Source organism: Diachasmimorpha longicaudata, chromosome 15 (genome assembly GCF_034640455.1).
Source record: "Diachasmimorpha longicaudata isolate KC_UGA_2023 chromosome 15, iyDiaLong2, whole genome shotgun sequence".
Taxonomy (NCBI): domain Eukaryota; kingdom Metazoa; phylum Arthropoda; class Insecta; order Hymenoptera; family Braconidae; genus Diachasmimorpha; species Diachasmimorpha longicaudata.
The window spans coordinates 3,846,355-3,869,914 of NC_087239.1; the positions used below are offsets into that span (position 1 = coordinate 3,846,355).

Sequence of the window (23,560 nt, forward strand, 5' to 3'; positions counted from 1 at the left end):
CCACATGCACTTTTCTAAAGTCTCTCGGCTAATTTTGATCAACAATTCCCTCCGCTCGTGCAGGATCTATAATAAAAAATCAAAATGTCTATCGTAAACTCCTGAGAGAATTCGTTTCGAAACTCGTAATCGCTCCAGGGGAAAAGTACCAACGAAAAAAAGGAGAAATCAATTGTAATTCGAGCCTAATTCCCCGTCCGAGTCCTTCCCATTCAGGGATCAATTTTTTTTTTCATCCCCGATCCCTCGTCCTCATCTCCAGCTCGTCTCAAGTATCCACCACGTCATCATGAACGCAGAGATGCTACCCCATCCACGACTTTACTTTTGGCCTATTACCCATCGCTGTGTGTAACATTTTGTTGGCATTTACCAAATTAAGGGGGGCTCAGACGACAAAGGAAAGTGAAGCTGTACTGAATCAGGGAATAATACTCTTGGTCTGCAATAATGACAGACCGGACAGGGTGGATATGCACCCTAGGACACAGAAGTGGTTCGTAGGATGTTGTATGATCACCCTTGTTATCAGGGAGTACAAAGTTTTGGATCTGTTTCAGTGAATCACATCGTCGGTGGTATGTTCACGAGGGATTGGTGGATTATTTGTTAAATGGGAGATCGTCGAAGGAAAAATTAATTTTATGGTCAGGGTAGTAGTGGTTTTGGGTGGGATGGTTAGAGGTGTTTATGGATTGAGGGAAAGGATCTGTGATTTTTTATGACTGGATTTGGTCAGAGATGAGGAGGGTCTGATCGTTCTCATGATAAAGTTATTGACGTGGCTCAGGCTGGACTGTCAATCCTGTTGCAAGGTTGACTTTACACGTTTGGAAGATGTTATCATCTATAACCTTAGACAGGATTGATCTTGGTCTTGGTGTTTTTTGTGGAAGGATCAGTAAGGATTGTTGATGGATTGATGGAACGGATCTGTGATTTTTTATGAATGGATTTGGTCAGAGGTGAGGAGGTTCTGATCGTTCTCATGATAAAGTTATTGACGTGGCTCAGGCTGGACTGTCAATCCTGTTGCAAGGTTAACTTTACACGTCTGGAAAGATGTTATCATCTACAACCTTAGACAGGATTGATCTTGATCTTAGTGATTTTTAGAAGGACGAGATGGGATTGTTCATTCATTGATGGAAAGGATCTTTGATTGCCCAGGTCTACGAACGGGTTTGGTCAGACCCTAGAAGGGTCTGTTCACTCTCACATCATTAAGGTCGTTGACTTATTTCAGAGTAGACCCTCAACCCTGATTCCAGGCTGACTTTGCAGCTTTGGGAAGATGTCATTGGCAGCCCTAGACAGGATTGAAAACCCGCGGAGTTAAATTTCTCCCTGTCGCAGATTCCTTCAGAAATCTTCAGATGAACCACTGAAGGACTTTCGGAAGATCTTCCTGGAGATCCCAAATTCCTTACTCCATCTTTGGAATATTGTCCAACGTCCATTCAGGACATTCAGGACATCTTCAGAAACAGCTACTGTCTTTCGATAATCTTCCAAAGAATCTTTTTTGGTCACCGAGAAGATCTTCGTGAAAATCTCCCTTCCTCCTCTCCTTTTGACCTTCGATGATTCTCCTGAGTTCTTCAAGACCTTTGATAGCCAATATAACTTGTCCACAGGGCAAAGTCTTCAATTTTCACCCCTAAGTCTTCAACGAATTCTTCTCTTTCCTAATTTCCCACTTCCTGAACATTTCTGGTCGTTAACAAATAGAGTTGTCCCTCCCGTTGCAACGTTGATTGACGTAATTTTGTGAACTCGTACCTGTTACCACCAGTTTTCACGAAATTTCAATCAGATTGATATCCGCAGAGACATAATTTTCTGAAAAATGTCAAATTGTCTGTATTAACCCAAATGAAACAGTCGACTGACAAACTGAAAAGACCCCCCAGCTACCTCTAGAAATCGTACCAACTCTTTCACCCTTTGTGACCGTACCAGAATGGAAGTGGCGAGTAAGGGGTTGAGAGAACGAGCAACCGTGGTAACGATAAATTACATTTTTCTTTTGGCGGCAAGAGCCAGTGCCACATTGGTTTTAACGTTTTCAGCTCTGCTGGCTTGGTTCCACGCACCCCCTCCCCTCCCTACCACCAAACCATTCACACACTTACAACCATCTCTCTTTCCACCGATGTTCAACTGTAGTAGGGAGGTCTCCAGTGGTATCTATTCCCCGTTGGCTATCGAATTCCGATAAGAACATCTCGCTGTGGGAGGCCAGGACTGAACGGGACGTTTCTACCAATGATCTTCAATGCTCACGTTTATCTCACTGACTTCCGTATAAATCAAGGACTCTCACTTATTTATTTCTCCTCTATTGAGGTAATTTGTAGGAAAAATCGAAATAAGGGATGAAAATTGAAAAATTTACGGGAAAAATAACTGGAAACGAAATTATTCAGATTTTTCCTTCAATTTTGTCTGGTTTATTCCGGAAATTTTTATCGTTTTTTTCTTCAGCACATGGGGGTTGAACATGAAGAATATCTAGGGATAATTGAAGGGAATAGGGGGAGATCGTAGAACAAGGTGAAAGGAAGACATTGAAATGATCTACCGCATGTTCAGGATTTTTTTGTTTGAAAAGAGATGAAAACAGCGGCGAAGGGAAAAACAGATGAGGTGACTTCCATCTCACTCCAGTCTTTGAGCGATATCTCGATATCTAAACGAGATAGCGAAATTTTCGTTAAAACATTTATTGTAGTACTGAATTCGCCCAACAAAAAAGGTCATGATGAAAATTTTGTCAACCCTCTACTTTTCGAGATTTTCATAAAAAACTAGCAGATCGTGAAAAGTGATTCATCTCCATTTACGACGTTGTTATTAAACTTTAATAATTAAATAAAAAATATGAAATAGATATTCTTTTTGTTTATAAACAAATGGGTGACGCGACTTATTTTCTGGTGACAACGTCCTAAGCCAAATAATCCCAATGACGCATACCTCGTTCATTTTACATAATTTTGAAAAATAAAACAACCTGTTGAATAGTTTTTTACTGCACCTTCACATCCAGACCGAAAAAATTATAATTAAAAACAGTAATTTTCTTTTGTATCCTGATATTATTACCTGCAATTATTCCCGAATACCTGATCTCTTCAATCATCGATAATTTAATCGGCGAAAATAAGGAAAATCAGTTGTGTCAAGAGCATTTGAAATCAATATCGGGTACCAGCTCGAACGCCTCTAATGATCTTTTTCTCGTTAATTAGAAATGTGATGCTTTTGATAATGAGTATTCAGAGTCTGTGGTACGCCTCCGGCAGTTCACTCCCGATTAAAGGAACGCTAATTGAAGTTGCCTCAATTATCGGTGGGTGGCATATAACGGTTTGGGAAAGGAAAACTGAGAACCCTTCGGGATTGTGAGCTGCGTGTTAATCGACATTCCCTTGGCAAAATGAAACGAATTTTCTCGTTATTTCTTTTATTCTCGTTCACTGGAGAAATCCTGTGCCTCCTCCATTCTCCCATTCTGGTATTCTTCCACCCCTGACCCAGAACCGATTACAGACCCGTGAATGGATTCGTGAGATAAATATGGAGATTTCTTGACGATGCGCGAAATTATTTTTCTTCACAAATTGTAGTTTTTTTTTTTCTTTTTTTTTTCGACACAATGAAATGATGCAAATTTCACGGTGTGATGAGTAGAAATGAGGTTATGTTTTTGCTATCATAAATCTCTGTTTGGAACGATTTCCCATGTGAGAGGGAAAATACCATGAAAATTGAATAGTAATCACGGGGTGAAGAGAATAGGGGAAAATATTTGAGTTGTGTGAGAAGATTCGAGGAGAGGATTTATAATTCAGTGGTGGAAAGGACCTTAAGGGTGTGGGAGTAGTTTCATTTTTTTACTGATGTTCCCCCGCTCCCACCCCCTCCGGAGTAGAACAGGAGATATTTTATTGAATTTGTGATGATGGGGGTGGTTTTGTATTTTAATCGTGGGGGTGAATTTGAATGGATTTATTGGACAGTTCGAAAATATTTTGGAAATGGGGAATTAATGGAATCAGTTGGACGATGTAATTGTCTTTTGTTGTGAGGTTTTTAGATAAATAATTTGGTGGCAATGAAAGGTTTGGATGGTGGAGTATAAACAATCAATTTTATACCACAGAAGTGATGAACAAATTTGAAAAACAAGGGTTCTGAAGGTTTAAATAATTGCAGATATTTATTTATAAAGAATGAAGGGTTTGAATGAAAAGGAACATAAATAATAAAAAATATGACTTTTCAAGAGAAAATAATTTTTATATTTAATTTTCAAATGAGTGGGTTGTTAAAATGCAATTTAAATAAATAAATCGTTCCCTGAATGAATGATAAATTCAATAATAACAATATATTTTACCATCGTCACTGATGAAGTTTACAAAAAGTTAAAATACCCCCAGCATTTTCAAAAATAAATGTGTTCGAAAAGAAGATTACCATGAAAATTAAATCGTATTCACACTACTAATGGAATACGTTATCATCCCCTTGTGCGTAAAGGTTCGAAAATAGAATTTATAATTCACCAGTGAAAAACAATTTAAATAAAACATCAGCGAATTTTTTGCGGCCAAAATTCTTTCCCACCATTTCACCCCCTTTTTTTTCCTCCTCAAAGTAATTATTTATAATTCACGAAGGCGACCGTAAGAGGGTTGCCAGGGAACGAAGGAATTTTACCCTTAAAATACTCGACACCTCGGCAAAATTCCTCATCCCCCCAACCTCATATTCCTCGATCTCTCGTTCTTCCACTCTCCCCCCCGCCCCCCCCCCAAATTGAAATCGATGCGCGTCCCCACGACCAACTTTTTACCCGTAAAATTGGTTCCGTGCCTAGACTCACGGTGGCGCGCGCATCCCTTCGGTCTCTATTTTTCTCACTTCCGTATACATTCGAAGACTTGAGCACGTACCGCCATGAAAGTTTTCGCGAAAACTTTTTTTTTTTCTCTTGAATTCCAAGGAATCGGATTTGTTTTTTCAAAGTGTCGGCAGTATTTACTTTTTACGGCGGCTGTGAAGCCCGGGGGGTGCAAAGGGGGTGAGAGATGTGGGGGAATAACCGAAAGAAGAAAGAATGAATAGTGCGGAAAGGATTTGGTGGGGGGTGGAGTGGAGGGGGCAGAAAGAAGGGGTGGGGATTATGCAGAGTGGCGCTGCGGTTGTGTAGATGGCGGCACCGCATTGGCGCATCTATTCCACACCGTTGGCTTTCTATTGAAAGCCGATATGACGAATGGCTATTGGAATAAAGTTATGCACACCAGTGGCTAATGTTGCGAAACCCTGGAAAAAAGCCCACTTGCAGTAGTTGTAACTAAATTTGATTTACTCCCATGTGGGCACCAACTAACCTAAACTTTTCGAAAATTTTCGCAAATAATTAACGGTTATGTTCTCCGAGAATTTACGGCTCCACGATTTGTCGGCTGATATTGGCTGGGGAATAGGGGTTAAAAAAATTTGGGAAAAGGATTTGTAGTTTTTTTTATGGTTTATTAGGTGTGACCAATCGATCGGAGTTAATTTGGTTTTGGGGATTCTCTGAATTTAGTTAGTATTTTTGCAAAACGTAAATTATTTGGGAAGGGGCAGACGAGTTTAGGAAGGAAGTGGGGAAATAAGAAAAATTTAATTGTTTATCAGTCGATTTTTTTATTGATATCTGAGAGGCTAAAGGGAAGGGTAAATTTGGAAAAGATATTGTTTGGTGAAGATCTGAGGAATCTTAATGTTATTTGGTTGTTATTAACATTATTTCCATGTTAATGGTCGTCCAGTAGTTAATTGTATGATAAATGCCTCGGAGAAAATCCTGAATTTTAATTGAACAGATAATTAACTGGATCGTTAACTTGATAATTTGATGAGAAGACCCTGAATTCAACCAAACGCTTGATCTTCGTCACTGACCCGCCATTTTGAAGATCCTAACTTTTCGTCCGATTACTAGGCCCTCCCAATGACTACAGACTACAACCGATACGAGCGTCTCGAATATTTGTTTCTCAAATCATCATGAGTCATTAAATAATAATTAATAACTTCTCAATCACCATAAGAAACGATCGGCACCGATAGGGATCGATCTAAGACCCCGAGGAAAAATAAATCCTTTTCCATTTCCACGTTTCCATCAACTTTTATGATCTTGAACCCTCCAATCAGGGGATAAGGGCACCATAAGAACTCTGTGTTCACCGAATCCCCCAAATATAATTTTAAAATCATTTTAAATCACCTCATCTCACAGATTCCTCCCAGTTACCCATTGGTTAACCTCCCATCGGTCATATCCCGCGTAAACTTCGCCGCCCGCCGATCTTTGCCGACAGCAGCCGAAGCAGGTCCCACTCGAGCCTTATTCCAAGCGAAAGACATTTCCCTAAAAATAAGTTCGCCAATCAGTTTAAACTTTTTTGAAATTTTCACCCGGATAATGAAGGGTTATAACCCCCGAAAAATTTACAACTCTGGCACGATATTTCCGGTAATATTGCGTGAGCGAATGAGGACGAGCGTCACATCGGCAGTGGCCAATGGGAGCGTCAGCAGCCGGAAAGATCCGCCGTGAAAGCGTCTTATGAAAGTTTGAAGCGTTTTCTCCGCACAATTCCGGAAATGAAGGGATCGTTACTCACTATCAGCGAAGGTTTTACTTTCTTCTCTTCGCCAAGTACTTTTCTACGGGCGGAAGATTTTTATATATGTATATATGACATAAGTATACGGCCTCGCGACCACCGGTGAGACAGCCTCTGTCGTTTTCTCCTGGTGCTTCTGGCCTCATAGAAATTCTACAGCCCTCGCGAGCATTTGTCGCTGACTCGGCAACCCCGGGGGTGAAGTACGGGCCCCGTACGGGGCCAACCTAGTACAGCAATACGTAACCTATTGTGAGATGAAAGTTTGAGTGGGTTGTAAAAAAAATAGTCACGTTGGTGAGACAGATAAAAATTCATCCGTGACCTTATTTTTTACACTGATATTGTCACTGATAATTCTGGTTAAATAATGATATCTCATTTATGCTTTCAGGGATAAAGTCTTCAGGCTCAATCTCAGTAATATCAGCCACACCAGCTGCGAGGTGAGTAACTTTCCTACTCTATTTGGACATTTACTGGGGGATAACAATCTTTCCGGGGGTTATCTAGATGGATTCGTATTGTGGGGGTTGATTAGCTACTTTGTGGGGATGAGCGATGAAGGTGTTGATGATATTGTCGAGAGGAAAGTGGGGAGAGTCGATGGTGGGTTGTCCTCAGGGTCGCGGTTATATTTTTTGGTAGTTCCTTCGTTTTTTGGTTTGGGAGGATGAGGAGGGGTGAGATGGGGTGAATTTAAAATGGGAGGGTGGGTCAATTTTTATGAGAATATATCAGGAAGGACAACTTCAGGGGAAACTGCTGAAGATGATTAACGTAAACTGAATTCGCTGATGTTCTGGACCCACTAATTAACTTTCATTGATTCATTAAATGGTGTTAGTGTTGAATGACAACTTACACGGCGATTTCTGGGGCTAGTCCCATAATTTAGTAGCAAATTAGTAAAGGGAGAGGAGTTGACTCATCTCTAAATCAAGTTTTTAATGATTATCAGTCATTCGGTTGAAATCAGAGTTGTCCCATCATCAAATTATCGATTCAAATGTCCAGGTGATTATCCCTCCTATTTTGTGGTACCAAAAAACATTTATTCTAGTACTCAACTCCCTCCAGAACCCGTCTCATCCCAAAAAATCCATCATCCCTTTTGATTACAACATATTCATCAGGAGCTGATCAATAATCTACGATGACAAATCGCCATTTCCCATACCCCCATCACAAAAATAACTAAAAATGGATTTCTCTCTGCGATTACTTACCCTTTTCCAGAAAACCTCCCCAACTCATTCCCGCATTCCCCGTAAATCTCAAGACCTCGTAAATCTTTGCAATAATATTCCAGTGTACAAACACTGGACCCTCACGATGGCCAAAATCACTGACACCATACCCCCGAGGCAATTCACGAGTTTAGTGACAACCTGTCCCTTTCCATCCCTCCCACCATTCCTCCATGTCAGTTCAATCCCACCCTTCCTCACCAATGTGTGCAGATCGTAAATCCGAAAACGAACGTGGGCGATAGAGGCATCCCCATAAAACTGTCAATCATAATGCAAGTACGCCTCTCGCTCTCTGCGCTTGACAGCTGACACGTCTACAACGTTTAAGCCATCTATTGTCACCGGATTTTTTTTTTTTATTCCAGTGAGTACTGGGGGGGTTGAGGGACATACACGACTCTGATTCAATCACATCTTTGCACTTTCAGTGCGATGGATTTTTTAAAACAATTTTTCCAATTTCCTCATCGCTGAATGGAGTAGACATAAATTCAAGTTTTTTTGGTGTATTGAACTTTATATTTGTCTCATCTCTTCTTCTTTTTTTTTCGTCGCTGCGGCTATTTTCGCGCTCACCGCGACTTTCGATCGAAGAGATTGAATTGGAATTGCCTCGCTCTCGCATCCCCACAAACGATTCCGGAATAAAAGGGTTCGACACAACGTACCCTGTGGGTTTTTCGTGGGGACCATTTGAGAGCAACTGACCAGATCGCCACAGATGGAAAATTGCTTTTTAACACTGTTCCGGGAGTATTCTACCACTTTCTAATCTTCGATAGCTCGGAAAGTTCGAGGGAAATATTTATACTGACGGTGCTCGGAAAATGGTGGGAATTATTGGGTGAGAAAAATGGCGAAGTGAATTTTTCGATGTTGGGACTGATTATTGACCCACGGAGCTTCATAGGGAACTGAGTCATTGAGCAACTGATGTCCTGATGAATTCTTTGGAGAATTAATGAAGATTAGGATTATTCTGATTGTCGTTATTGAGAGTGCATGGTATGTGTGGACAAAAATGTAGTATTTTAGTATTTGATAGCTTTTTCGAAACACTACCGGAATGTTTAGAAGAGTTTAATAAACAGGATTTAGTTTGGTAAACAAAGATAATTAATTTTACATAAACTGCAAGAAAGTCTAGAGGTAAAAAGTTAATAAAAAATATCAGCAAGTCACTTCACCTTAAAAATTGAATATATTTTCACTTTTAGATGACAGTTGGATTCTTTCCTATTTTTGAAAGTAAAAGATAGAAAACTATTAATTGGACTGTGATCTATGTGAAAACTATACGAAAAAGAGAGTCGGTACTCTACGATTTTTCTATCGCCAAGGAATCTTGTAAACTGATTGTTGTGAAGGAAAATGCCGAGTTGATGGTTCACATTCTACATGGTCTGTGCAGAAAAATTTGGTGAATTTCAATTAGTTAAGAAAAATGAATGGACATTTTCATTTGTCCATCTCTTCTTTCAATTTTTCTGTTTATTTTTCTGCTGTTCCCTGACAAAAATTACCTCGCACTTTGAACTTTTACCTTTTTTTGTTTTTTTTCCCTTGTTTTTTATATTTAAGATCGAACACTGATGTAAATACCCTCACGAATTGATCGATGACTACTGGATGGGAATTTGATTAGATAGTTATCCTCTAAATTAAAACAACGTAATAAAATCTAAAAAAAAATCTCATCTCCTTAAAGTCCAATAGATTATTTTTCTAACGTCTACAAATAAATTTTCATGGTGACGACCTCTTTTGCTCCGATTTCAACGATAATGAATTAAGAATGACAGCAATTCGTTGGTAATTAGTCAGTCTCGACTCTACCTAAAAAATTTAATCCCTCGAATTCCGTCTGTCAACTTCACCGCTGAGGAACATAATTTATGAAAAATATTGTAACACGATAACAGGAATTTTTTTGACAAAGAATTTGAGTTTTTTTCATTTAAATTCGGACAACGCATCGTCAACGTTTTTATCAACAAAATCCAGGGGCAAAGATTCATGAACTTCGAAAATAATAATTCCCTCTACAATTTCCATATCATTAACTCGATGACATTAACTCAACCAGGAAGCGAAAAATGCCTTAATTAACCATAAAATCTCGTCGGCAATAAGCTCGCGTTATCCTGGCCCTTGAGCCGCGTTGTACGTCACGCAACGCTCGTAAAAAAATATCGACGAGGAGAAGTACTCTCTTAGCACTCTGAAAACATATTTTATGATATCCTACAGTAAAAAGAGTTCTCATCCTCTGATTTATTGATATATCCGCTCTTTTTGGGCGAGTGAAGAGGGGAGAATTTCACGTGCGATCGATAAGGAAAATTTTGGACTAAAGATTATGAGAAAATATGAAAATTTGATACATGTGAAGTTAACGTCAATTAAGAATTCCGTTAAAATTCATACGAAACCGAATGCGCACTCCGCGCGTCCTATCTAAGTTTCCCGCCTCGAACACATTCACCAATGAGGCGTGTTGGGACCCTGTATGTGTGTGCGTGATTATTTTATATATTCAGTATGTTGGCATTTGAAGCAATAGACTAAATTGTAAAATCCCAAAGCTCATCTCCTAGGACATGTTGTAAAGGAAATGTTGGCTGCATGCGTCCTTCACTTAGGTCACGCCATAGTCCAGTTTAAAACCAAGGGTCGGATAATACCATAACCTGACCATCAACTACTTTAGCTTGGGATGGTTTATGCAACCAAATTCATAAGAAAATTTAAACCTTAATAGGGGTTCCTCTTGCCAGAAGTAGGCGAGACCCTGAATGGGTTTGTAAAATTAGTTTTGAGTTAGTTACATTCGAACATTCGAAGGAAGAAGTAGTCGCTTCTAACCTATTGTCCATATCACACACTTGGTACAATAAACTTTATATCTCACAAGTGCAGCATTCCCTGTATTATTTTAAGGCGCATCGAATTAATTTCGCGTCCACAACATCTACACGATTTCAACGAGTGAGTGAAACTTTCGTGTTATATGCTTATACGCTTCTAAACCAGGAGAAAGACTTACACATGAAGTTAGTAAATGTCTTACATAGCTAACTTAATATATGTGTTTATGCTTTCTTGTAACACGAGATCGAATGCGCGCTTCGCGCGCCCTATTTTGATTTCCCGCCTCAAACACATTGACCAATTAGGAGAAAGTCTTACACATGAAGTTAGTCGATGACTTCTGTGGTGAATTTAATTTAATTTATGTGCTTATGCTTTCATAGACTGATGAAGGGCGATCACACCGTAAAAGAACGAATGTGAAAGTCGTTGGTATAAATATGATGAGAGAGGTAACTTGATCCACAATGGATGCTCTTAGGAACACGAACGTTTTCGCCTTTTCGACTAACGCGAAACTTCATTCATTTAATCGGCCAATGGGAAAGACCTTACGCGATTTCGACTCGGACGAACTTCATTTATGTGCTTCTGCTTTTATAAATAGGAAACCAAATCCGAAAATATAAAAACTTGACAAGTGTGAAGTCAACATCACTTAAGACTCCGTTTAAATTCATTCGAAACCGACTGCGCGCTCCACACGTCCTATTCAAATTTCCCGCCTCAAACACCCCGACCAATGAGGAGAAAGCCTTACCCATGAAGTTAGCAAGTGTCTTCCATAACTACCTCAATTCATTCTCTCATTTTGCCCACCTGTTTACTAATATCTCCAGATGTCTACGAAAGTCAATTCAGACATTACTTTCTCCTCCCCTCCCGATATATTTCATCCCCCCACCCCTATCTCTCCTCATCCTTGATACACTGAGCGCATCGAAATGAGAATAATTCACTGACCTTTGCCGCGGTGCACATCTGTCGAAAAAATACATCTACAGAACTACAAAAAAAAGGGCGAAGTGAGGGGGGTGGAGAGGACGTTCTGGGGGATGATGGAGCGCCCAGTGCTGGGAAATACGAGACGCGTCGCCGCGCTCGAATAATTGCATTTCCAAATCGTTACCATACTATGGCGTCCCATAGTACCCACAGAGTCAATTTTTTTTCTCATCCCTTGGTCCATCTCTTTGCTAGTTCACGAGTATAAAATCGCTCCGGGGAATACGCATCCTATGCCACTCGGACAGTTTCGACATTTGTACCAGTGAAACATAACGCACACACCTTCTCTTCCTACCCCTCCCCCTCACCAAGCTTCTACCCTGGAGTTTCTTCCTTCGTTGTACATGTTGCAACATTGTCGCTGCAGGTATATATAACTTGAAAGACTCTTTTTGCGCTTCACAAGCTCAAAGGGATGACGAGAGAGAAAAAAAAATTACTGCCGTCCTTTGTCGCGTCTTCGAATTAGAGGGTTTTTTTTTTCAGCCTTTTGTTTTTGCCTTTCATGTTTTTTACTGGGAAGGTTGTTGTTTCAATGGAGTTCGTTTTTTTTTTTCGATGGTTTTCTGAATAGTTTAGTCAAGGGTTGGTCTCGGGTTAATGACGTTGAAGGTATTTTAATTCAAATTCAATATTTAGGATTCGTTACAAATTTTGTTTAGTGGGTGAGGGGTTTGATGCGAAGGTCTGATGTGATGTTGGAAATTTGATGGGCGGGAGAATGTTGGTTGATTATTGGTTTTGAAGAGTCGGCGATTTTTGGGGTGAATTGGGTGGAAAAGGGCTTTTTTAACGCTTTTTTTTTGCTTTGAACGCATTTTCGGATTTAGTTTTTGGTTTTTTGGAGTTGGGGACTATTTTGAGGATCAGGTGAAGTCGTTGGAGACAGGAAAAGGGTCTGGTTTGGATAGTTTGAAGAATGTCCTTGGGAGGATGCGTGTAGAAGTGATTTTTTAATTAAAGAATAGAGTAGAGGTACAAATAATGATAAATGTGTTAATAAAATTACTGTTTGTGGTGCCACATGTGTTGGTGATCTCTGGTTCGTCGAATGCGAAGATATGCGCTTTATTCCAGGGACCGAGACCTCAGTCAAGTGGCTCCACTGTAGACAACTTGAACCACATACTCTACCGGTGCCCTTATGCAATGTTGAAAGAGCGGTAATGATCACTTCCCTACGTGAGAATAATTGTTTCTCACCCGAGCTCATAAGGTCTTTCCCCCGCGGAAGGGATATCACTCTTGTTAAAATTATTGATACATTAAATCGTTGTAAATTGTCGAGTTTGTATTGAAAATTGATTATGAGAAAATAATTTCAAGTTTGTGGAAATATCCTAAATGTTTATGTATTTGTTAAAGCATAATAAACCTGTCGGTTACAAAATGTTTAATGCAAAAAGACCCAGGTCTGATGCCTTAATCTTGATCTTAATTTATTGAAATAGAACTAATGAGCATCAGATTGATTTAATTACAATTATGGGAAGATGAATCAGGAGAGGAGAAAATTGAGATCAGTCAGTTTTGGGTATCGTTTTTGATGAATATCTCGAAACAGAAGCAGGATAGGAAAATTTTTGTTACTATCTTTTTTGTGGGGTGGATTGAGACCTACAAAAAATGATATGACAATAATATCGCTATCTCTCTTAGATTCAGAGATAATGCTCAAACAGTTGAAGTCAAGATAAGACAACTGTCCTGTTTTACATCGCAGATTAAAATCTGAGAATTTGATAATTAGATGTTAAAAAATTTAAGAATTTTCAGAGACTTCGTGAAAGATGATTCCTCGTTTGGAAAATCAGTTCTGTTATTAATTTATAAGAAACAAATATTTTTACAAATATTAATACGTTCCGACATTTACTTTAGATAAAAAGGACAATGTACCAACTTTTTCGATTTTCTTTCGCGCAATTAGTTCAATAATTTGGTAATTAAAAATATTATTCTGAATTATAGTCTTTCTCCTTCGAATATTAGCACTTCTCTTTGGTTTCCTGAAAACGTTCATTGATTTTTTTACCAATATTTTAACGTGTCATTCAATCTCCCAGACTTTGTAACCGTTTCTTTTAAACGTGATTTTATCGTTTCCGCGTTCATTTCAATATTCAAAAGGAGCACATCCGGTCGGTTAAAATGGCTCCTTAATTGAAAAAAAAATTCAAGAGCTGGAGAATTACATTCCCAAAAGTCGTAACGAATTTTCGAATTTAGCATACACATCACAGACTCATTCAGCCCCCGAGGCAACAGCAAACTCAAAAGATATTATGCGTACAATTCGCATAGTTGTCCTTGGGTAAACGAAATGCAATAACACACATACTCGTGCGTAAGTACCGACGGAGTAATAGGGATGGGGTTCAATACCATATAACTCTGTCACGACGGCTGTCCTACCATTCCATGAATCCAACAGTTCCCCCTCGTACATGAAACAATATTCTATGCTAATATCGACTCCGTTACAATCCTAAGAAAGGGGGAACTTATGTACAGTTGTGTACGAGGATTATACGGTACAACACGCTCTCTAACAAATACATATAAATTTTGGGAATTGAATATCGAGAGGACTCAGCAAGGGTAGTTATTTGAAAGAATTATATTTATGGGAGATCGGGCGACAGAAGGTTTTGATGGGACTAAAATAATGTTACCCTGTGATTGGGAGTGGAACAGACTCGCTTTGTATTTTTTTTTTTTTACATTTGCATGAGAATTGGTTGAATGCAGATGCGAAAGAATAGGAACAATCGGTGCACAATTTAGGGAAAATGGGGACTTTTTAATTGGAAAAATATCTTGATTTTCTGAAACATTAGTCAGTCTTTGTTGCAAAATACAAAAAGAATTTTTGTAACGAGTGATGTAAAATTCGAAATGTCGAACTTCATTCCAGCAAATTTGTTAAATTTTATTCATCTACTGATCACATAAAAAATACTAAAATAGTTATTGGAAATAATTATCCGTTTATTCAATTTTTTTTTCAAATTTAATCAAATTCATTTCTTTCCTCAAATTTCATATTTTCCATAAAATTACAAAAAAAATAATTCATTTTAATTTCAGTAGTCAATCTCCCAACTTCTTCCAAAACTGATAATTCCAAATCGTCAATTGAATTAATTTCCCCCACAAATGACTCCTCAACTCCCCTCCGCCCCCACAATATTGAAAATCGATGTCGATTTTCACAATTGAATTATTAGTGGTATCACCGAACTAAAGCCATTTCCATCTGATTTTACGGTTGAAACAGTGATAAAAATTTCAGGGAGAACGTCACTCTCATCGCAGTAACGAATTTCGACAAAACCCCCGGAGTCCAGCTGAGGGTCTCTCCCCTCCCTCCTCTCCCCACCGCCCGCCCGGCCCATCCACCCCTTTAGAATGAATAAAGGATGTGGGAATGTCGGGAGAGAAATGAGCCGATAGCTAAACGCAGACTGAAGTCGTTGGGGGTATGGCGCCGAGGTTGAATCGCAATCGATAAACTCCCTCTGGATGTAGTCGATAAAATACGTGAATACTCAGGTGTGGGATGAATTTTCTCGGACCTCAGGAGGGTCACGAGTGTATGCAGTGCTTCGGTGTAATACCTCGGGTTTAGTTTTTTTTTTTCCCCGTTCTTTATCCGTTACCCGATGGGATATTACTCTGTTGGCCTCTCGGGGCAACACGCCTGAAGTATTAAAGTAACTCATAAGATTTACACGGCCGTGAAATCTTGGATGAGATATATATGCAGGCGAGACGTTAAAGACGAAACGAGTGGGCATCTCAAGTTTATGGATATATTGAATGGATACTGGGTAGTCGGGGTGGAAGTCAATGGGGATGCAGTTTGTGTGCATGAACTGAGATTAATAACTTCTTTAGCTTTTGAGAGGGTGCGGGTTCATTTATGGGGATGGGTGGATTTTTCGTGAAATGAATAGAAAGGCAAAATCAATTTCATACTCTTCTGAGGGTTTACGCCTTGTTCTGACGCAGATTTAGCCTCACTCGGTGAATTTATTTTATTTAAAAAATATACTAAATTGACAATTAGCGGATACTAATATTGAAATATTTTCCCAGAATTTTAATCCAGACACTCAAAATAGTTGTCTCATTTGAGTTGAAATGAGACAACAATATCACTACTTCCTATATTAAATTTTGGAAAGTAGTGATATTGTTTAAACCATTTCCTTCTTATAAATAAATTATATAACTCGTTCTCGAAACGATTCACTTATCTTTTACGAACCAAATTTACTAAAACGGTAGAATTATTTAAAAAATCTGATCCGTTGTAGTTGAATAACACCAAAATACATAATGTTACTATAATTTTAAAGTTAAACTCACAATAAAAAATCAATCGACCTGATAAACAAACTGTATCCAATCTATTTCTAATAAACCTCTTCAATGAGTTTCCACTAGTCCATAAAAAATCATTATATTTCCAAAACAAATTTTTTCACCCCTTCATCCAACCGCTCATTATCACATTCTTTTTCCCAAAGTTACTCACTCATTATCCCCCTCCCCAAATTTGAATTTTCACTATCACTCATCAAAATAACCGGTCAAGTAATTACCCAATTAAATTTTTTATTCACCAACAAAAATTTGTAAATTGAAATACATTGCCGGTCGTATTTTCATAATTTCTCTTCTGAGTAGAAATGAACACCGGTATGTACATTACTCACCTCGATTCAACCACATGCACATTCACTTCTGTATACCAATCTCCCTGTGAACACTTGCACAGAGTGGTAACGCAGAGGTTATTACGACGATGAATTTAGGATAAGCCTCCCTGGGAAATTTCAGTTTGATGAGCTCTCGGTGTGGCACCACGTTTGCCCACAAGAACCCCCCTCCCCCCTGCCCACCCTACCCCTTTCCCCGCCCCCATGGGGCTGTATATGTATGAAATGCGCGTGCCAACGTCTCTTCCATTGGGTTAACATTTTCCGTCAACCATCTCTGGTTCAATCCCTCTCACTTCCTCCACCTTTTACCTTTTCCGTCTCAACTTTTACTCCTCTCACGTGCGAGTTTCACGACTCGACGGAAGTTTTCCGGGGAAGACCAACAAGGCTTTTCCGACGTACAAGAATAATGTGAGCTTTCCAGCGGTTTACTTGGAAAAAATATCAAAATCCATAGTTTTAACAGCGATAAAGTTGAATTTTTTCATTCAATATCAACATTTTTTTTATGTGAAGAAAATCAATTTACAGCTTATGCAGGATATAATGGATTGTTGCTATTGTTAGGAGTTTTTGAAATTGTTTTAGTATGGGATGTCTGAATGAATTAGTTTAATTATCGTTTGTCAAGGGTTTAAGAGACTTTTTTTTATCGGAAAGTAATTAGAAAACATGTTTTGACTAATAGTTTTTTCAAATAAATTCAATATCATGATATCATATATATTAGATATATGATATATACTGTTGTATTCCACGATTGAGATAATTCACTTTCTAAAGCTTCTTTTATTTTAATGAAAGTATTACAATTTTCAAATGTATACTGAGTACTATATTCTAGAGAAGTATCTTGTAGAGTGGTCAGGATAGGAGTGATGATGCTCTGGGTGTTACAGACGTATATATTATTTGTCGAAAACGTTTATCTTCTAAGGGATGTTCTGTCTTGCTTTACGTTTAGGCAGCTGCATGCAATTAGTGAAGAAAAATGCATTTATGAAGTTTATTTAGGAAATTGTTGATAGGAGCATTCGGATTAAAATATTTATTATTCGAGAAATCGAGCACTTGAGTGTTCCCTTTTTGAAAATATGTAAATAATATGTAAATAAATAATAAAGGTCATTTGCTAAGAATCGGTACGTCTACATAATTAGGTGAAATACCGTTGATTACTTGTATAAAATAGTTGAGGCGATATCTAACAATACGTTAGATATATAATATAAGTTAAATGTATATGTGGATTTTATTTAATTTAATTACACAATTAAATTTTTACAATTATAAATAATTGTATGAATTACATTGAATGATCGAATGGAAAATGTTAGACAATAACTGAAATCTCAACTCAGCGAGAATTCCACACTCTACACTACTCAATGATTCCTTCAATTCTAGAGTGAAAAAAGTTTAATTTCCGCAGTTTACACTTGATACACTTTTGCATGAAGGATTTACGTGAAGATTGCTCGAGTGGGTAGTACAATTTTCGCTGTTCACTAAGAAACACTGATTAAGGTCTTCTAAGAACTTCAAAGTATCTCCGTAGAAACCTTTGAATTCCCTTTTAATTCGCTTTAATGATTCAAGCCCAACCTTAATGAAAAATTAATTCCACGATGAAAGAGCTTCATAAACTTTTCTCATTTTTACGCATCTATATGCAATGAGTTTTGCCGAGTTATTTCAGTTACCATTTTAGTCAAAAGAATATCATTTACAACTGAGAAAATCGTTGAATCTCAAACTCGGAATTTTCACTTCTTGGAATGAATAAATTTAGCCGTTTGAGCGTTATTTCGCGTGTATTAATTAAGACAGAATCACAGAGAGCGGATTGTTTTTTTCATCAGTTCATTTAACGTTGGAATAAAATAATTATCAATTTCATAGAAAAATTACTGAAATTATAATTAAAAAATGTATAACATATAAATATAATACGTCACATATATAATATACAACATATAATGTATAATATATAACGTTTCGTCGAAGATTAGTGATTTAAAGTACAAACATATTAGTTATTACTAAAAAAAACCGAACACTCGGAGACTGTGAGATTCTAATTGCAAAAATTTCCCAAAAATTCCCAGAATCGCAAAGAAATGTTATCACAACATCATAACATTTTTCTACAACCAAAGGATTACGATTATTTTGACTGTTCCTATCACAATTTTTACACACAATTTCTCTTGTGAACAAACCGTGACAGTTTCAATAATTTTTTATACTGATAACTTGCCAATAACAATATTCCACAATATTACATAACAAACGCAACTCAATCAGACGAAAATTCAAGTTTCGAAAGAAATATTGAAGTTCTCTGTTTCTCACTCACTTTTCCTGTTTCTTAACAGCAACGAAAGGGTCCGCCAAAGACTCCAAAAATCACTTTAGGTACGAGATGTAGATATTTTAAACAATTGAAGACAGAGTTGTTTGAACAGCCATTTTTGTTCGAATATAATGCTCGGAAAACACTTTGCAGTCTTGAATTATCAGCAGGTGACATTGTAGTTGTTCTTCTTTGTCGTGAATTTGTCAGTGTTTGCGGGATAACGAAAAGAGAACTACAACTGCTGACTGGCGAAAGCTCAGGTTTTCTCACTCGAACCATTTCTCAAATTTCGGCCAGAATTATATACAACTGAGATACTTCCTCCTGCTCAGTTCGTTTCATTACGGTGTTCTGCACTTTGGTGAGAGCGTAACGAAGAGAATGAATGAATGAGGGGGTGGAAAGGGGGTGAGAGTGGGCAAGAAAGTTGGCTCGGATGCTGGTTCCTTTTTGGAGTGGAAAACGAGGAGGGCTGCACAGTGGGTGTGTTACACAAGAAGATGAGGCTTCTTTTACTCAGCAAAGAGCTGAAGATAGAGAGGGTCTCCGGACTTTCCCGACGAATTTACGGAGTTAGTGGACTTTAGTTTTCACTCGGGGGGTCAGTGCCGGTCTTTCGCCACAAAAGACTTGGAAGGAAATTGTACGGTGAGTGGTTACAATGTGGGGATTAAAGTAGCTTCACTCTGGGGTCGGTAACTTACCGACCGGAGCGGCTGATTTTTAATATTTTCGACTGCCAAATTTTGCAGCTAATTGCAGAAGTAAAATACCAAAAAGATCATGAATACTTGGTATTCTATTTGTTTAAACATTTCCTTCTGACAGATGAGTAATGGAAGTTGTCTTCCAAGTGGCGGATTATTTTTGACGAAGTGTCAAGAAATTCCTTGATTTTTCACGTCTCATGATCAAGAATTCAGATTTTATCCTTTGGCTTCGAAGGAAGTGTAGATTATGTTATAAAACACTGTGATAAGATGCGATTTTTCAAGTCTTTATGTGACAAATCGATAGTCAAATCGAGGTCCGCGCGGAATATGGGCAGTTCCGTTCCTATCTTCAAGACCGGTTCCTTGCCGACTCAAGGGTGTGCGACTCCGGTCAAGACGAAGACAGAGTCCAGCACCTCATCATGGACTGTCCGATGTACGCACCACAGCGGGAGTGCATCGTGGAAATAATCGGGAATCTTCGATGACCCCAGGCGGCATGAGGTCTTGTGTCGTCTAGGGAGTCGTTGGCCGCGTCCGCGGGGCTTTGTATAGAGCGCATGTGGCTGAAGTGTGTGACATCGACGAAGAGTGAGAGTATGAATGGAACCAACCAACCCTCGTCGTCGGAGACCGGGGCCTTGGGGGAGGGACCCAATTATCTTCTGCGGTTAATCCTGTCCAGGTCGCTGACAGGAACGGGAATCAGCTTCAATACCACTCCCTCCTGAGGCGCGCACGAGGTCCGCGAGAGGCGCTGGGAAGACTTTAAAACGTTCAGGGACTGTGAACTCCGAAAACCCTAACCCTAAACGACTGCCCTCATAATTACCGACTGAAGGTAATATTATTTTTTAGCACAACTATAGGGATTTTTGGTCGGGCCGTCATGCCATCCGCATAAAAATCCCTAGGCCACTAGTCATAAACGATACTTTCCCTAATGATTTGCCCTATTTTGAGTTCGACAAAGGGCGAATGTCAACTGCGGTACGGGAACAACTGCACATCACTACGAAAACAAAATTTCCAGTCCGGCAACTGATAATTAGCGTCACCAAATCATGTACCAACCATTATATCCCCTCAACAATAACACCCCAAACTCTTCCGTCAATTATTGAACATTTCTCCCCCGTTGGCCGAGGTAAATTCAAAATTCTTTCAAAATATATTTTCCCACTCCAAAGTTAAACAAAAGTGAACAAGTGACAATGTTGAACTTCACCAGCATAACTCCCCGTACACCAGTTTCCCTGCACCTCCCCCAACGTCCCTAACTTTTAATTACCCTCCCCCTCTCCCCCGGCCGCCCCCTACCCACCATTACTCGTGTTTATCGTCGTATTATTTCCATTCGCCGCGGCAAAGTATCACTCTCTCATTTTCGCAATTTTCAAGGTGTTGATGGGACTTGGATGGAGCTGTAAAATGCTGTGCCCCAGGTTCTTTTCTCGTTTCTTCTAATACAACTGAAATGAGTTTTTGAGTACCCTTATTCCTCCTTGTTCTCTCCACTCACTGTGGTTTATCCCTTTCTCGGTGAAAAAAAAAAATGGCGGAAAAAAATGTGGGAAATGTGAGGGCTGAATAATAAACAAATAGAGACGAAAAGACTCCATGAGTTATTGTGGATAGATGGATATCACCAGCCATAGTGGCACGGTTTGTACATCAAGTGGACACACAATAGCGAAGAGTTTGCCAAGGTAAATTGTGTGACCGCTGGAGTTTTATTTACGAGACGAGGAAAGGCAGGCAGTAAAGTTTATCCCTCTCTGGCCATTTGCCGATGCTTGTGTCTGTGTGTGTGTGTGGGTGGATGTGTTTTTTCCCTCTCCTCTCTTCTTGGAAAATATACCAGGTTGAAACGTTAAAAAATTAATGGCCACGTGAAAATTACTTTTTTATTGCTGGACACTGGGCGCGGGGGAAGGGGAGGGGGAGGGGGAGAAGTGTCGAAAGAATTTTTCTTTCCAATTAACGACAGTGCTCACTATTGTGGGCGTTGTATTTCTCGGAAATGGTGTAAAGTGGAATAATGGAGTGGAAATGTTTCTGATGGAGATGAGACCACCGTGGGGACAGCAAGTGGGGTAGATTTCGCGGAAAATCTGGGTTATTTTTACTGGGAAAATGATTTTTACATCGATTTTTTTGGGGTAAATTGTTTTTCGATTGGTTTATTTTGAAGGTGAAAATTACGGTAGGGTAAAATTTTCAGCTCGAATGGGCGGTGATTTTTATTGCTTTCTGGTGGAATGGAAATTTTGGGATTGACAATTTGGAATTTGAAGAAAAATTTGTGAGAAGTTTAGAAATTTGGGATTTCATGATTGTTTCCTCTTCCAAATTATCTGTAATTAGTCACTGCAGTAGTCAAATTCCAATTTTTTCTGAAATCCTAATTTTTGTTCCTGATAACGTTGAGAAATTTAATTAATTGAATTGGGTTAATCAAGTATTGACTAAAAATTCGGGTAATTATCATAAATGTAGGTAAAATTTCATATAAATTTGTCATGATTTCGGCTAATTGCCGCATCGTTTAATAAATTATCAGTGAATTTTAATCGGTTTTTGAAGAATAATTACATTATTGGCCCAACTAATTATCAGCGGTCATAAGTGCACATGTGGCTTCGCGAATCTCTTTCTATTTTCGTTTTCTGCAGTCTGATAAAGTTGAGATAAATTGCGAAAGATAGTATCCATGACAATTTAATCAACTTCGTAATTACTTCCCTAACGTACCTTGAATTTTATTAACGGTTATTAACATCATGGAGATAAGCAGTTTTATTGTTCACTAAATTGTCCGGATCAAGCTAGAGAGATTTCTCCCTTAAGGGTTTAAAGAAAATGAAGCCATAGCTGCCCTACAACTCTTAATGTGAATTATAATTCAATTTAAAATAAAATCGTCGATGCAATTTCTCATTTGAGCCCGCCATTCCAGATAATTAGCTTTAATTAACACTGATATTCAATGAACTAAAAGCAAATTCTGGAATTTTGAGAATTTAAGAATTGATGGACGAAAAATTAATGGAAATCGTTCTTTGCATTTTCAAATATTTAATAATATTATTAAATATATTTGGAGTTCAAAAAACAAATACTCGAAAGTATTCGGTAAATGTGAGGATATTAAAATTATAAAAATTAATTGAAAGAATAATTGGTTTCAATTGCCACTGACATTCCATAAAATGAAATCCCATTCACATATATTCAAAAATTTGTACCATTAAATGTCTATAAAATTCCAATTCCGTACCATATTTCAAAGCTCAACTACTTTTTCAATAATAAAATGCCCGAGAATATCTTGTCAACTCCTAACCATCAAAATTTTAACGATTATTCCTTCACAATTTCCGAAATAATCACTTGCAATGAAATTTCATAAATATTTCTTTCAACCGTAAAATAATTATTCAAAAACAATTAAAACTACATTTATCAACGGTCGCTTAATTAACTTGTTAATTTTTCCCTCATGTGAAATAAGGGAGTGATAAAATAAATAATAAAAATAAATAAACAACAAAAATATCTAATTATGATGACATTAAATTAAATTATAATAAATTAAAATTAAATTTTGAAACAGTCGCTTGATTGATGTCATAATTTTTTTCTCACGTGAAATAGGAGAGTGAAAAAATAAACAATAAAAATACATAAACAACGAAAATATCTGATGGAGATGACACAACTATTTTCACCAAAAAATTGTCATTGAGATATTACAGAGTAGACGAACGCTGGATATGCCCTGACAGAAACAAAATTCGAATGGCAGAGACTCAGCGAGATTCACAATTTCCATTCAACGTCCATCTGCCAAGATTGATCGACGTCAACTCTCGAACATATCTCGATGTACATATACATGAAAAGAAGGGGGAAAAACGGGTGAGGAGTA

The 23,560-nt window shown here is 38.2% G+C and overlaps 1 protein-coding gene across 4 annotated transcripts in view; it reads left to right on the forward strand.

Annotated features, from left to right (window-relative positions):
* The window catches only part of LOC135169688 (semaphorin-2A), a 189,785-nt gene that overhangs the window by 147,850 nt on the left and 18,375 nt on the right, over window positions 1-23,560 (forward strand). For all 4 annotated transcript variants that reach the window (XM_064134900.1, XM_064134899.1, XM_064134902.1 and 1 more), the window contains one exon: window positions 7,090-7,141. In XM_064134900.1, coding sequence (XP_063990970.1) covers window positions 7,090-7,141 — 52 coding nt within the window. The remainder of the gene's footprint in view (window positions 1-7,089; window positions 7,142-23,560) is intronic.